The sequence below is a fragment of the Netta rufina genome (assembly GCF_964035555.1).
Source record: "Netta rufina genome assembly, chromosome: 2".
Classification (NCBI taxonomy): domain Eukaryota; kingdom Metazoa; phylum Chordata; class Aves; order Anseriformes; family Anatidae; genus Netta; species Netta rufina.
In genome coordinates, this window is record NC_140124.1 from 9428774 (window position 1) to 9445853 (window position 17080).

The following is a 17080-nucleotide window of genomic DNA, read 5'->3' on the forward strand; positions in this document are numbered from 1 at the left end:
TGCAGTCTTCTTGATGAATGTGTTCAAACTTGCAAAATTGATCAGTCATTCCGTGGATGTACTTGTACGACATACTGCAACGTAGTTGTAAGACATACTGCCTGTGCTTTCTATGAAGACATCTTTTCTTCATTTTAGGCAACAGATTTTTGCAGCCTTCACAGAGGAGTTTGTGGCAGCACCTTTTACAGATCAGATATTCCACTTCATCATTCCAGCGCTTGCTGATGTGCAGACCGTTTTCCCTTACGAACTGTTTCTGAATGCACTATTATTAGCAGAAAATGGATGCTTGAGAAAAAGTGATCGAGCCCCATGGCTTTTTTACTTTGTGTTAACAGTCGGAGAAACTTATTTGGGTGAGAAAGCTAAATGGCCTATTCATTGTTTTTTCATATTTGAGTTAGTGTGTTACGTATTTCCATAACATAGTTCGTTGCTTAGCAAAAAAAAAAAAAAAAAAGACAGTTTGTGGATACAAGCGTTTGAGACATCTGCTTTATTTATTAGCCATTTTTACCCTTTTTAGCAAAATATGCCATTAATTGTTAGGCTTTAGCATCATGTGGTTTTGGTCAGGTATTCAAGTAAATTATAATATAGCATGGTCTGGCTAACTATGTTTTATTTCAATATATTCGGTATAGGATCCCTTTCAGAGGAAGGACTACTTGTATATTTGAGGGTACTCCAGACTTTCCTCTCTCAGCTGCCTGTGTCTAGTGCTGGTACAAATTGCCAGGATGCAACCAGTGATTCTGAAGATGAGGATGAAGAGATCAGCAAAATGACAACTACACCAGTAAGCAGTACTGAATTTCCTTCAATTAGATTGGTTTATAGTAGTAGTAACTACAGGCAAAAACATGATCACTCTAAGTCCAGTATTCTTCCAGTTAGCTGTAGCAGGAAGCATGTTTATTTCTTAAAAGTAGATGGTTGCTCACAGTAATCAAATAAAATTAATAATAATTAATAAAGGTTTTTGCATTTTTTTTAATATAATAAGAAAATAGTAAGAAATCTTCTAGTACAGGCAGTGTGGCTTCTGAAGGATAGAGCTTGTTTTCTGTTTTTTTAAAGTTTCAGCTGACCTGTCTTAATTTTGTATTTTATGGAGACTGTATTCCTCTCATTCTTTATCCTAGTGGTGACACTAAGATATCATGAAACATGCCAATATGACCTTTCTCATTTTTTCTTACGGAAATGAGAAAATTATGTTCAGCCATGGTATTTACCCTGTAGAATTAGCTCTGCTTTGAAATATATGCACTTCTTTCAAAGCCCAAATACCTACTTTCTATAATAATGATAGAGAGTAGCATAAATATGACTCTTCACTGTAGTTTAAAAATATTGTAAAATATTCATTAGTAAAATGAACCCATGCTAACTCTAATTTCCTAATGCTCAGATCAAGGCTTTGAACAACCAGAGTTGGAGAGATCTAAATTCACCAATTGATGGCCTTTATATAATTTCCCAATATATACTGACATTCAGAGGATGAATGCAGTGTGAAGTCTTTTCTTGTGGAGTGTGTGTAATACACCATGTTTAGGGTTCATCAAAACGAAATAAGGAAAAACAAACATCTGTGTGGATGACTTTGTTTGCTCTGAGGAAACTTCAATATGTAATACTATTTGTTGTAGTGTATTTTTTCTCTTTTCTGTGTTTTTTTTGTGGGTCTTTAATTTTTTGCCATATTTTCATGAATGTCCATCTTACTTGAAACAAAGAAAGAACCAAACAAAAAACAGAAACAACAAAAGAACTTGAATAACTTTTATACTTCATTGAGCCAGAGTATGGTTTGCTGCGTTGGACGGGATAGAGAAAGGAAGTTAAAAAACAAAACAAACACAAAGAAGAAAAAAAAAAGGAGACAGGATTTCTCTTTGCATACTTCTTTTTACTAGCTTAATGTGTGTATTAGTCAGCCAGAAGTTTGTTAACCCATGGATTTTATGAAAATACTGCTTGTGAAGGAGCTTACTGTAGCCATCCTTTTCTGTATTTCATGTCCAATGCTGGATGATGTCAGTGGGGAAGAGATGACTATTTGAATATTTTATGCCAGTAAAGGATCTTGCTTTATTGTATCTGAGTGTTGAAGAGCATGCTTACATTAAAGGGAATCTTTTCCACTGGTTTGAGTGAAAAGATTGACACTCCAATCCAACACTTGCCTCCTAGGGATTTAAATTGGCTCGTAGGTATGATACTTTCAAGAACACTACTAGGATATACAGATATGCTCGTGTTGTATTATCATACAATAAATCTTCATATTCTAGTAAAATTCTGAAGTATATATGTTTTTTAAAGGGGGATGCTTAATCTTTAAAAATACTTCACATTTTTCTTTGATATGTTTGTAGGGTGATGGGAGAATATCAATTCAGTACATAACTGAGGAATGTCTAAAGAAATTGGACACAAAGCAGCAGACAAATACCCTGTTGAATATGGTTTGGAGAGATTCAGCTAGTGAAGAGGTCTTTACCTTGATGGCATCAATCTGCCACACGCTAATGGTGCAACACCGAATGATGGTGCCAAAAGTCAGGCAAGTATAAATAAGTGATGTTAAAACTGTAGTACAGATGTAAAATTGTTTTTACTGGATAAACTTGACTCATTTAGATACACTGTATTTTTTTTTTCCCGAGTTCTTTAATGATCAGCTGAAATAAAGAAGAATTTCAGAATTTAAGTAAGAATTCCAGATAAACCAAAGAGTGAATTCATTCTTGGATTCATTCTCTGATTTATTTTTCTTTCTGTTCATTGTACTCCTTATGGACTGATCACTGAATTTGAAAGTGTAAACCCCTGGTTTGCTTGGTGAGTTGCCAGTAAGTTAGTCCCCAACACGATGATAAAATACTACTGAATGGATAGTGATTGTGATCAGAAAATCACATGCAAATAGGATTGGAAAGATTCTCGAGCAGTAGTTTTTCCATCTTCTTGCTCAGAGGCAGTGTTAAGTGTCACTCTAGTAGAAGTTTGTCTAGCTTGTTTTTAAAACTTTGAGTGACACAGATTAGACAGTCCACTCTAGCTAGCTGAGCACAAAAAACTGCTTTATTCTCTACACCATCCAGTATATAACCAGCATTTCCCTTGCTATTCCTACCTATTGAAAATTGTTGTTGGGAAGGGCTCTGGAACCTAAAGTGGAAGTAAACAGCTTGTTCTTTTATAAAGGCTACAAAACACAGCTGTTACTAACAGTGGAAGATTTTTGACCCTTTTATCATCAAAGACCCATAAGTATTAAAACTATTGTGGTACGAGTAGTTCTGTGTAAGTACGTACTTGCTGGTAGTAAACTAAGTATTTAGGGAATGTTGTAAACGTAATCAACTCAAACTGCATTGTAAACAGTGATACAGAAAACTAATTTGGTGCTATCTTCACCCAGTGGTGTTTATAGCTGTTAGAGGAAGTAAGATGTCAGTGAAACTGTGATTGCTTGATTAGGGTAATTAGTTCTTTGTAGACTAATTGCGTTAGAGCAGGATGTGAGACCTGAAGATCATAGCAGCAGTTGAATTAGTATGGCTGCTTTATTGTTGCAAGACGTACATTGCCTTGGATAGTAATTACTGCATTTACATGCATTGCTGCTTTGACTAGAGGTTTGCTGCTGAACTGTGTGGAAAGGATCCTCAATGAGTAAAGAAGTCACCCAGAAGTTTACTTATATGAGTATGGCATCTGTTTCCTCTGAAAAGCCGTATTTGAGAATTTTTACCTGCTTCAAAAAAGATGAGAAACTCAGAGTTTCTTCATTAAGGCTGAATGCTTTTTCTTCTTGTGGCTCCTCAGTATATCTGAGTGATTTTTAGGGATGATGCTGATGTTAATTGCTGTCAGGAACATTGGTGTCACTGCATTAGTTCAGGTGGTTTCTTGGGTTTTAGAACAGACACCAAGAAAGACCGGAACAAGATACCCAAGAGTACAGTATAGTTTGAATTGAAAAAGCAAGTCTCTGAAGTTCCTTACTCTGGAGACCGTGTGTGTGTGTTCAAGTCAGACTGTCAGTCCTTTTTTCCTCCCCACTCTAAAATTATTCTGTGTACTTGAGTTTATCAGAGAGGATGTTCTCTGCTCTTTTGATATTTACTTAAATGATAACAGCTTCTATTAGTTATGTTGCTTTAGGTAAGGCAAAATAGTTCCTTGATCTTGGGTATTTCAGTAACTCTGAATGTTCTTTTTGGTTCATCTTGCAGAAATGGTAAACAAAGCTTTTTTTTTTTTTTTTCTTTTTTTTTTTGGTGGTGCTTTGTTTGTGCTGTGCTCTGTGCCATCTACTTTAGGACTTCTTTAAACACTGCTTTTTTGTCTTTTTCAGTATATTCTCTATGCAGGTGTCTTGTGAGTCTCATCTATGCATTTTTGTCTGTGGTGTCCTCTTTTTGTGTGTGAAAAAACGTCCCCAAACTGAACTGAAACTTGTACTACAGCCACCTCAAAAATAAATAGTATTTACTGCTCATGTTTTCCTTCTGAATGATATGTAGATGCAAGAGTGTTCACATTTACGAGAGTTAGCAAGTTGTTTGTGTTTAACCTGCTACCTTTATACCTGCTCCAGTGGGACTGATGATAAGTAGAATATTTATTTCAGACTGAAATTATTATTATTTTTTCCATAAGCTAGTGGTGTATTAAAATAGTGTTACTAAAAACTTCTAATTTAGCATTCTTAAATTGCTGTGCATCAACAAAGTTGGATTATGAAAAAAGCATTGCTTTGAGTCCTCGTTAGGAGATTATCCGTAAATTCTGAATGTGTTCTGGAAAGAAGCAAGCGAGCTCAATAAAAAAAAAAAAAAAAAAAAGGCCACAAAGCTAGAGAAACTGAGGAGTAGCTGCTGTTCAGGAATCCAGATGGGAGGTGTAGAATAAAATTGTGATTTCAATGCAGTCATTGGGAATTGTATTCCTCTTCAGAGGGGCAGGGCTTTCATCTCTATAAAGTTTAAAGCTGATAGATGTTACTGAATAAAATGTTTTCTTAAAAAATCTTGAATTTTATAGTATAGCTCTCATCACCATTTTGAAGAGATTCCCAAGACTTCTATTCATTAAAGCTGTACTTGAAATAACTAGTAAATTCTGATTCTGCAAAATATTCGGGGAAGATAATTTAATCCCATAGACTTTTGGTTATCATTAGGGCTTAATAGTAACCAGCAACGTGAACTGTGCTCACTTTGGCACTTGGTAGTTATCGGCCATCTGCTTGGTGGCCCACGGTGATCGTTAATCTTAGTTTAGCTGTTTAATAGGGACCGTACATTAGCACGGTTTAATTTACGAAACACATCTAATCTTAACCTGTGGTTTAACCTGCGGTTGGCAATTATTTAGCAAACTGCTGTTCTAGTGTAACACGAGCAGCCTGTCTTCACGTGTGTGCTGAAGAAGACTGTTTATAAGGCCATTGCAATAATTCTTTAGGGAATTTTCTTAGGCTTGCATTTTTCTTAAACCATGATCGTAGCATATGAAGCTTTTACATTTTCTAAGCTTTCCCCCGTGTTCTTGGTGTGACACGCAGGGAGGCAGAAGCATAAAGCAGCTTGCAGAGCGGTGGAGGTGCAGCTCACCGAAGGGTGGCTGTGCGTGCCATCCCTCACCTGCGACGCCTTGCAGCCCTGAGGTGTCAAAAGCCCCTGCCCCTGCAACAGTGACCTTTATCAGCCCGCCAAGCTCCTCTCGATCTGTTGTATCCTCTTCATTAACTTAAATGGTCTCAGTGGGAAACTGGGCCCAATTTATGGCCTCCACTGAAAATCTTGCCGTTAACTAATTAACTTGTAGTGGTGCCTCAGCTAAATTAAGCTTAATGGGTCATTTAATCTGTCCCATTGCACAGGAGGAATTTGACACTTTTTAAAAAAACAGAGGTGCCCAAAATACTTTTCTGGCAAGTACACATAAATCATGTGGCCTTTGTGAACAATGAGATACCTATGGAGAGAAACAAGGTTCTAAGTAAGTGGCTGTTCATACTTTTAGGAGCATATAATTTAATTTAGTATGTTTAAAACAGATATTTAACAGAAATCTCTGCAGTGAATTTAACAGTCTTGTAGCCTGAGCTGACAATGTTCATTTTTCCACTTCCATAAGAAGAATTTATCCTTTTTGTTAGTTGAAAAATTATTCTTCTTCCAAACTCCGGTGATAAGTAAGATTTTCAAGGAAACGCAGAACAAGAAGATGGGAGGAGTAAAAACTCAGGATTTAAACTTTATCTGCTTGCTTTGTTTTTAGGATAGTACAAATTAATGAAAATGAACCCCTGAGTTAAAGAGTATAAAAATGTAAACAAAAAGATAATTTTTTTTTCCCTTCAGTTGATAGTACTTCTTGTTCCTTTAAAGAAAAAAGTGATCAAGACTGTATGGACACTCAAGCTTTACATTAAGTTCAGTTGATCTCTAAAAGTTGTGGATTATTTTTTTTTTCACCTGAAGTCAAAAGTATTGTAACTTTTTTTTTTTGGCACAGCTGCAATTTCTCCAGCCTTTGCAAAGATACGACTTCTCAGAGCCATCCTTGCATTGTTTATTCATTTAGTTTCATACAGTTGTTACCTTTGATTTTGAAAGCCAATTTCTATGCTTGGGACAGTTTCATGTTTATTTTCTGGTAACAGTATGGAAACTTTAGAATTGATGAATTCATCTGCTTCATATTTCATAGGTATTTTGTATTGACTAAATAGAAGATGTTATCATACAGCCTCCCATCTTTGCATGGTGTATTTAACCTGATATTCAGGGAGGGGAAACATGGAAGTTGAATGCAGTCAGTATTTCTGGAATTACGCCACAAAATGTAGCAGCTGCTACAGTTGGCTGCCTGAATCACCAGTATGGAATAAAAATGGGTAAAACTTAGTCAAAGGTTATTATTATAAGCTCTTAAGGTTTGTCCTTTTTTCCCTTCATTATTGCTGGATATTGCTAGAATGAAAAAATGAATTACATTATTATGGGTTCAGTGTCCATAATGTTTGTTCATTTCTGCTGAAACTATTACATAATTTCCAGGGATGATTGTAAAATTAACAAGATTTTACTTGGAAGCCCTCTGAGACTTAATGGCACTGTGCCAAATTACTTTTTGTTTCAAATATGAAACTGAAAACTGAAGGTCAGTGAAGAAATTTTTCATTGCAGAAACCGAGATATCTAAGCTATTATTCAGATATTTAAACATTAGGATATAAATCTGTTCTTTTCTAAATTATCTTGATATAACCAGCCCTTCCTTACGTGATAATGTACAATTTCTACCCAAATGTCAAAATAATGTGAATCTAGAAGGAAGTTAAATTCTCACTGGTCAAATTCAGTTGATTTTTTTCAGAAAAAAACTTCTGCATACTTAGAGTAGAACTTAATTTTACAATAAAACATTACCTTTAATTAATGTTAGCTGCAGTTGTGTAAAATTAGACTCAGGTTTAGTAATGTTCATTGGCATGCAGCTTCTGTAGCGTGAGGCTCCCAGTTCCTTTTTAAAGGTACTGCTCTATATATTACATGCAAGGAATTAAAATCTGAAGGTTTTGAAACAAGAGGGGTGGTATGTCAGCAAAAATGCACTGCAAAGCTTGTTCCTTGTCTTTCATTTTTCCTTCTGCATGCTCCTGTTCTATGTGGGACTCCCTGTACCTTTCTGTTGGGTGGAGAGTTCTGCCTTTTACCAGTGCTCCTTTATCCTAGCACAGCTGCCTTGGTGGATGTGTATGGAATGAGAGCCTGAAGAAGGGACTAGCTGTGAGGATGCATGAGAGAGGCTGTACTTTAGAGAAGGCAGCAAAAAGAGCCTACAGGGCTTAAATGGGTCCACTAAGTGGAGACCTAGAGGCATGTGACACTATGCAAAATTTGTTTGTGTGTGGGTGTGTAGGTTTTTTGTTTTAATGTCTTTAAATGAATTGTTGCTTAAACTGTTTCCAAATGTTTAAGTGTTTGCTGAGTATTTTACTTTTTTCCATAATGAAATGTGAATTTTAATGAAAATTCCTTTCCTTTTGCCATCTGGTGATAGTTAATTTATCCATGTGGTCTGTAATAAATCATGTTTTCTCAGACAACCTTTCTTGTCCATCCTCCCTGCTCCCATTTCCTAGCCTCCTATCTCCTGTGTGCCTGATCATGAGAAATTTTGATATTATGGAGCTGTTGACCTCTGAGAGACAGCATGGACCTGAATATCTACTTAGTCTAATAGTGATTAGGAGACCTTGGAAAGTAGCACTTAGGATATATAACTGAATATGGTTCTTCAGTATCAGGAAAATGATAGTTTAATAGGTCATGTCCTGTTTGGTTCTCTAGAAGACAGTAAATGTTTCAAATGATGTTTGTTATCAATCTTGCTTCCAACAGGGGATAAAACAGACATTTTGATTCTAAGAAGCTCTTTATTGTCTATTTCTATAAAAAGTTTGTCATCCCAAATCATGTCTGAAATAGGATGGTTAAAGTCAATCCTGTATGAACTGATTTGTGCATATGCACATTTATTGTTATGTAGTTACTTCTATAATTGCTTTTAGTATCAATTTTAAGGTGTTTTAATCTACTTTTAGCAATTATTCTGTGTATCTTAATGTCAGATAAACCATAGAAGTGACCTCTTTATTAGGTAATGTAGTTCTCCACAGTAGCATTTCAAAAATTCCCAGAAAAATAACTGTGTTGTATTTATTTAATGTGCGTTTAATTCTGTGGTACACTGCGAATTTGGGTCTGTATCATACGGTTTGTTGCTGAGTTAATGAAAACCGTGTTAGGTACAAGGATTATATGCTTGTTTTTCAGCTTTGGGGCTTTCATCAGATTTGATTAGAATAAGAACCCCCTCTTAAAAATGCGAATTGTTAATGTTTGAGAAATGCTTGACAGAAAAGTTCTTATAGAAGCATTGTGTTTTGTGAATACGCTATTTTGGCAGACACGATTTATTTGAACTTCCTCTTTCAGGCTTCTTTATAGTTTAGCCTTTAATGCCAGATTCCTGAGGCATCTTTGGTATTTGATATCTTCAATGACGACACGAATGATTACAGGGTATGTATTATACCACATCTGAAACTGAGTGTTTGTTAAAACAGAATATCTAGTAGAGAGAGAATGAAACGATTTGTGGTGTGATGGCACTCTGCAAAATGATTGAAAACAAAGCTGTAATGTTTACTTAGCTCCTACTTCATTGACCTCAGAGGTTCTATGATTTTGTAAAACCAAGCAAAATCTTAGGAATTGGACGGTTGTAAAAAAAAATTAAAGGTAAATAAATCTTGATTTAAAGTAAGACAGATATTTTGTAGATCTTGGAGTGCTTACTAGCATCAGTATAATAAATGCTTAGCTCCCAAGTATGTCAGTTTTATCACATATACTTAACTAGTCCAGAAAGTGATGGTGGCAGAATCATGTTCCCATGAACTTAGGCATTAAACCTACAGATTTCTTCCATGTGAAGATGTAGGTTACTTAACCCGGTTTTGCTTTGTTTCTGTTCTAAACCAGAAAGTATCTGCAGTCTATGTTAACACCGAACTTGATGTATTTCAAGACACTGAAATACTACAGTGACATGAGCCTTATTTTGCAGGAAAGGTCTATAGTAATTATTAGACTGAGACAGCAGCCCTTACTTTGTTTTAGGAACTGTTAGTGAATATTCTTACTAGAATGCTGAAGCTAATGTGAATTTTTTAAGTATTTAATTAACAGCCTCTTAATTTTGCATTTTATATTTTAAGGTCTATGGTGCCACTACTTCAGGTGATTTCAAGAGGCTCTCCAATGTCTTTAGAAGACTCTAGTCGAATTATCCCTCTCTTCTACCTTTTTAGTTCTTTATTTAGTCATTCACTAATTTCTATTCATGATAATGAATTTTTTGGTGATCCTATAGAAGGTAAGAGTTTCAAGCATACTAGATAGCAGTGCTTTGTGAAATGTTTTTTACTGTGTGTGTGTAAGGTTATTAAAAATGAGGAACTATCAGACTTCGAGAACTAAATCCATGCAATCCAGTTTGTTCTGGGTGATCCTCTGCTAAGAAGCGAGGCTGTCCACTTCTGCTTTTCATACAAGATAGAGGTTCACCATGTGCCAGTAACATGGCAATTCTAGAACAAATGTGCTGCTGCCATATCAATTTGCTGGGAACTGCTTAGCATCTGGAATTTACAGCTTTAGGGTTCCCTGGGCAATGATTTGCTGACATCTGTGGGGAAGGCTTTTCTGGGCTGACTTGCTGATAGTCCCCTGAGCACTCAGCTGTCATCTGGTTCTTTCATGATGATTGCTTTTAGGAAAAAAAGTGAAAAAATGGTCTGCACCATGGGAACCATAGCTTTGCAGGGTCTGATATGGAAGTTCTTAATCATGATCACTTTTAATGAGATAGTGAAGAATGAAGATCTTGTGGGCTGAATATGTAGACTAATTCAAACATATAACATAGCAGGAGTCACAAAAGAGAGTAAGAAAATATTGTCAATAAAATCACCATGTCTGTAAACAGTTACAAGGCTTGATTGCCTTTATAAATGTGTGCTTGTTCTGTGTGATGTTTTTCCTCTGCTGTAGATTTTGTGTGAATATGAGTTCCAGGGAAATCAGTCTTTTTTTAATAACAAAATCAAGAATTAGTTAGTGAAGGAGACTTAAATTTGTACTTTATGTAGTTGTAGGTCAAAGACAATCATCAATGATGCCTTTTACACTAGAAGAGCTTGTAATATTATCACGCTGCCTTCGAGATGCGTGCTTAGGAATCATAAAGTTGGCTTATCCAGAAACAAAACCAGAAGTTCGCGAGGAATATATTGCAGCATTTAGAAGTGTTGGAGTAACAAAAAATACAGAAATGCAGCAATGTATACAGACGGAACAAAAAAGATGGATTCAGTTATTCAAGGTAAGTTGAGTCAATTTTCAAAACAGATGAAATTTTCAGATTTACGCTGTATATATGAGACTGGGTACAGTTCGGTTTTCCTGATTACACTCTTATGACAGTTGCTATCAGGAATGTGGATTTGGGAAGGTTGATTTTTAGCATATACGCTAAACTTTGAGTAATTCTGATAACTGTAACAAATTATTTTAATTTTTAATGTCTTAATTTAATTTTCCTGTTCAATGTGTTTATTTAAAAAAAAAAAAAGAGTTACTATATAGAATATATTTAAACTTCAAATCCTGTTCAGCAAGATACTTAAGTATGTGCCTATAAAACACTACATAGGTGTGCAATTCTAGTTGAATTATATGACGACTCTGGTACTTCAGTGTTAGAGGCTTCATGAAATTGTTACTAGCCTGCACTGGTTTTGTTGGTTTTAATAGAATACGATGGTGGTACTCCTTTTGAGCTTGCTGGAACACTAAGGAGACAGCGAATTTGGCTTAGCAAATTGAAACTTAATGTACATCATTTCTGGATATCTACCAATGTATTTCTGCTAGTTTGTCCGTGGCATCCTAAGACATGAGTTAAGAGAAGCTGAAAATGTTGGCAGGAAAAAGACCTAATATAACTGTTGCCGAAAAAAAGGAGTGCTTGACTTGTCATGAAAATTCTGCAGCAAACATATCTAGTCAGCTAAAATTGCTCATTAAAGAAGTGGGAGCAGAAGAAATGCATTTTCCAAATTGAATGGTAGATTTACAGTCCGTTTAATACTGGCGACCTCTCGCACACTAATGTTCAGTTCGAGTCATCAGCTGTCCCTTCAGGTCTTTTATCACTGCTTTTGTCAAGCTATCTATTTAATTGAAAGAAGTTAATTGAATGAAAATGATCAACTAAGCTTGTATTAATATTGCTAATGGAACTTTCTTCTTGGCCATGTTTGGAGAAAGATGTCATGCTAGACTTTAGGAAAGGCCCATTAAGGCTTGCACTTAACCTGATGGGCTAATTAAGGAATGCTTATTCATTCTACAAGTCTAAGATAGCCTCTATCCAGCCTATTCTGTCTGATTTTACAACACATTTCACTTATGAGCATAAGCATTAATAGCAGTGAGAGTAACTGATAATGTTTTGATTGCATTGAATACAGTCCTAATGCACCACTGAATCTGTAATTTGCACAGATTGATCTAATATATGTTTGCACGATTTAATTTAATTACTTGTCTTTAAATTGCCAAATAAACTTTCAATTTAAAGGTCGCAAGTGAAAACCCCAATATGTCTATTTCTGTGAGAAGAACAGCATACTAGGGGGGTTTCTATGTATTCAATTTATAACATGCCATCTTCTATTTATTCTACATAGTTTGTCTTATTTAATCCTTTTGTTAGCTTCTTATATTTCCCATTAATTTGATCATATTGCTCTTTCAGCAAGCTGTAAAATCCCAAGTTATTCTGGCCCACTTTAGCAGGTATTAAACTCGTCTAAACTTGGACTACACAAGTTTCCAAGTAATTTTTATATTATATTCTTACATTTCCACTACACATATTTCCAAGTAATAACGGTTCTCTTTACTTCTTCAGAAAGGTATCATTTCAAATACAAGTTCAATACAATGAAAGTTTACTTCATCTTGAAGACTTCCGCTCTGGAGGGCAACTTCCAAATAGCTTCTTGTCAGGGAGCAGGCAGCAATATCTTCTTAAAAAATAAATAAATAAATAAATAAAAATTAAAAACAAAACTGTAGTAGTTCATCATAAATTTAAGTTGTTGAAGTAGGAAATATTTTTTTCTTATGTTACATCAGGTGTTTGAGATGTAAAAAAAAAAAAAAAAAAAAAAAAGCACATTCCTTCTCTATCATCTGTGCTTTAATTTCTCACACTTGTTTTGCATGTTTTCCATGCTCCTGAGTCTAATGAAATGCATTCCTGCCATAGTGTAAGAGCAAACCTGAGAAGAGTGACTGCTGACAGTTACATGCTATTTGCTCACAGCTTGGCTGTCTTTGAAATAGTAGGATTTATCATGTGAAGAGTGTTCAGCAGAATGGCTGGTGTAATATGACTTGTAGTCAGCTGTCACAAATTCTGCAGAAGGACTCAATTTCTGAGAACATGAAAACAGGTTTTGTCAAAGAAGATTTATATCAGAATCTTGTATTAATCCTATTAAATCAAGTTGTCAGTTTTTTCTTGGAACTACAATTTTGAGGGCTAATTGCACTTGGGGCTTTATTTGAGAGAAATTACCATTGTAATGTTACTTATTTAAGTGTGTTTTTTTTACATATATACTTTTAAAATTCTGCAAACAAATTCCGAGTTTAGATCGGAGTTACATCTACAGAATAAATGTGCACTCAGAACACTCGCAATCTCACCTAATTTGATTCATCTTCATTAAGGTTTCTTTCTCTGCTTGTAAAAACACTTTGTTAGCAGGCTCTTCGTCCAGATAATTCCACCTCCCCACCCCCTTCTTTTTACTAGTATAGTTGCAATACGACCATAGAGTTTCAGTGACTCATCTCGCCTGCATTGGATTTTATATGGGCATGGTGATGAAAATTCCTGTGTAATCAGACAGCTCTCTTAATAGCATTCTTCTGTGTTCTTTTATTCACAACTAACTGTTACTTAAAAGGTGTTTTGTATAGTATCTAGACAGATTCCTTCAGAAAGCCCATTAAACTCTTTGTTACTCTTGACACCTGCCTATTAAGGCTGGTTTTTAGCAAGGTTACTACAGAGTAGGCTTTGCTTCTATTCATTTTTCAAGTGCTCTAGTTCTAAGTTAGTAAACAGATTGCTGTTCTTCGTAGCAGAGAGAATTTCTTTAAGGCTGTTGATTTAAAGTTGTATTGATCCCACTTAATTTTGTTTTATTTAGTGTTGGACTAAGTTGATTCTGTATTGAATATATATTGAACCTGTTTCGGGGAGAAGGCACGCAACCAAGTGTGACAGTTGTGTTTGTGATGGAGTAGTTGTTAGTTTGATAGTTCTATGTTTTTTTTTTTTTTTTTTTTTTTCTGGATTGGAGGTAATTACCAAGAGAAATACTAAAATTGCCGAGTCACCCCAGTGGCCATGATAAGCACTTTCCCTGTAGCTTAATTTTGTTACGCAGATGTATATAAGCTAAATTGCTATTGTTTTCTCATTTTCTGACTCTGATGATTATAATGACAGAATTCTTTCATCATTAGAGCTCCTCGTGAATAAAAAATGACTTAAACGTAGTGGTTTAATAGTGGCTTAAGCTAATGTACTTGTTTGTGGTTGGGTGGTACAAGGGTGTAAACATCATATACTATGCTGATAAGCAAAAATTTGTTAAACCCCTTCAGTAGATGGCTTTTGGGTAAACGCTTACACTTGCTGTTGGAAAGGGGCTTTTACTGACTTCAACACCATAAAGGGCTTTACTTATAACACAGTATATACATTAAATGAAAATTACAACCAGCCACACCACATGTCTATTTTTAACACTGTAGAAACTTTTTATGGTTCTTATGCTGACTACTGGAAGAATATCTACTTTTTTTTTTTTTTCTGGAAGTGGTCATTTTGTAATCTGTTCTCCAGCAGGCTTGGCATAGGTGCTTCTCAGGAGCATCTTTAATTATGAATCTGGTACACTGGATCCCTTAAGATTGGATCCCTAAAAAATCTTAGGGTAGGGTTTAGCTGAATACAGATCTGTACGGTATAAACAGCTGAGCTAGTCAAGTTAGGAGCTGTTCTAATTGAGACAATCTTGAAGGGATGCTTTACTTGATAAATTGGTGTCTCCTTCAAGATGAGATGATCTTTCCTTTACTCAGCTTGAAAATGGGGTCAGTACAAAGGATTCAACAACGTAGAGCCTTGCCTTTAAAACCATCAGCATTTGTTTGCTGGCTAGTTATTTAAGTTTATTAACTATAGGCAGAATCACCTTGCGTGTCTAAAGGGTACCTACCGTTGTTTATTAGTTGATCTGTAAGATTTGTCTTGTGTGGTGTGGTTCATCTTTGTCTCGTGGTATATGATCTTTGTTGTCTTGAGATGGTAAGCAGAAGTTCTGTTCTTCTGTGGATCATTTTCCTTGAAAAATGGTGCACAGAAATACAAGAATCCTTTTCTGTGTGGACAAATAAAACTTACAAATTTGTCATACTTTGCAGAATATGTTTTGGAATGAGATATAGTAAAGAATAGGTACATACCTGTGTCTTCTAAACGTACATTTATTCATGCGTTTAAGTTTCCGAAACAAAAATCTATATACGCAAAAAAAAAAAGTGTTAAATAACTTGGTCTCATGCTACTTTCTTTAAAGATGGAATTTAATGTTGATAATGATGTGTTAAACTTCCCTAAAATGGCAATGGCGTATAATTTTGAAGGGTAGTCCTAGGATTACCAAGTCCTAGGTCTTAAAATTTATGATGAGACTTTAAAGAGCCATTTTTTTTGGATGGCTTACTAGTGAACCACAATTACTTACTCATATTCTAAGGTATTCTGAAGTATTTAAGTATAAAAGGAAGCTCTTACAACTTAGTGAAGAATAAGTATTGATTTCATACTTCACTGAAAGATTTTTGGTTAGTTTCTGATTTATAGAATTTCATTCACTAAATGTTTATTGGATGCATGTGTTTCTTACACCTAGGTCATCACAAACTTGGTGAAAATGTTAAAAGCTAGAGATACAAGGCGAAATTTCTGTCCACCAAATCACTGGCTCTCAGAGCAAGAAAACATCAAAGCAGATAAGGTAAGTGTATTAATACTGTTTTTCGCGTAGCCTTACTGGTGCTGAAGTTTAAATGGTAAAGCTCTTGATTCCTAACAATATCAGTGGCATTGAAGTTGGACAGATTTCATGTGGTTTCAAACATGGGGTAATGCTGCATTTGTCTGGAATGCAGAAGTCTCAAATCTGTTAAGAAACTGCTACATTAAATCACGTTGTTATTCCATGAAATAGAACATGCTCTACAGTGCATCATTGTAATTAATCTCCATTTATAACAAAGGAGAATTGAAAATAATGTAGCATTTTGATTCATTTTATTTTCCAGTTATTTTAAGCATTTCTCAAAGTAGAAATAAAATAATTATTTTCTAGAGGAAAGCATACCTCAAAATTGTCTTCTAAAATAAAATTCAATAGCATTGTTGTACTTAATTCACATAGAAATTACTTTATTTTCCTAAAAGTTTTTGAACAAAATGCCATTGTTTGACCTTAAAAAAAGAGGTGTTCTTATGCATGCGAAAGAAAATGCTCATGTGAATGTGTAAGGACTCACTTTGAATCATTGACAACTTGTATCTTAAGATGGTTTTACCTCAGGTAAACTACCATGAAATATTAGATGTCTTAACTGTTAGAAGTTTTGCACGGGAACAGTTAGCAATAGACTCTTCTGTTCCGTGTTGATGACAGCTTATTTTCTTGCCTTGTGTTCAAGATTGCCATTTCTCTGTGTGACAGTTCTTTGTGGCTTTTAGGCTTAGGAAACAGCAATGCTATTCTAATTCTCAGTTTAAAGTAAAGAGAATTTATTTCAAATACCAAGATGTGAAACTTGGTTTCTGTAGTATTGTAACAAGCAGAATTTCAAGTGACATTTGATGGTATTTTTAAATGATACATGGATGTTACATTAGGTTGTCGTTAATTTTACAGCTCAGCTTTAAGGTACATGTATAAGGAGTAAGGATTGGAATTGAAGATACTTAAGGATTCAGATACGCTCTTGGACGTGACAATTCATGTATATACTTAAAATGTAATTAGATAATGTTTAACTGTAAAATAATGTTACTATTAGGTTACGCAGCTCTATGTGCCATCTGCTAGACATGTATGGAGAGTCAGAAGAATGGGAAGAATAGGACCATTGCAATCGACTTTGGATGGTAAGATGCTACCAGTCTGTTTGCTTCGCTAAGTTAAAATAAGCTTGTCTTACGCAAAGAAAATGTACCTTTGATAGAGTTCAGCTGAACGTTTTGTATTAAAGTGTTAGCCAGAAGCAAAGCAATCTTTCATAACTTTATTTGTATATATTTGTGTCTTTTT

The 17080-nt window shown here is 35.1% G+C and overlaps 1 protein-coding gene across 1 annotated transcript in view; it reads left to right on the plus strand.

The window, feature by feature from the left end:
* The window catches only part of UBE3C (ubiquitin protein ligase E3C), a 76521-nt gene that overhangs the window by 18675 nt on the left and 40766 nt on the right, over positions 1–17080 (plus strand). The window contains exons 8-15 of the mRNA XM_084282658.1: positions 139–359; positions 648–802; positions 2388–2575; positions 9033–9119; positions 9818–9975; positions 10751–10983; positions 15662–15766; positions 16830–16917. Coding sequence (XP_084138784.1) covers positions 139–359; positions 648–802; positions 2388–2575; positions 9033–9119; positions 9818–9975; positions 10751–10983; positions 15662–15766; positions 16830–16917 — 1235 coding nt within the window. The remainder of the gene's footprint in view (positions 1–138; positions 360–647; positions 803–2387; positions 2576–9032; positions 9120–9817; positions 9976–10750; positions 10984–15661; positions 15767–16829; positions 16918–17080) is intronic.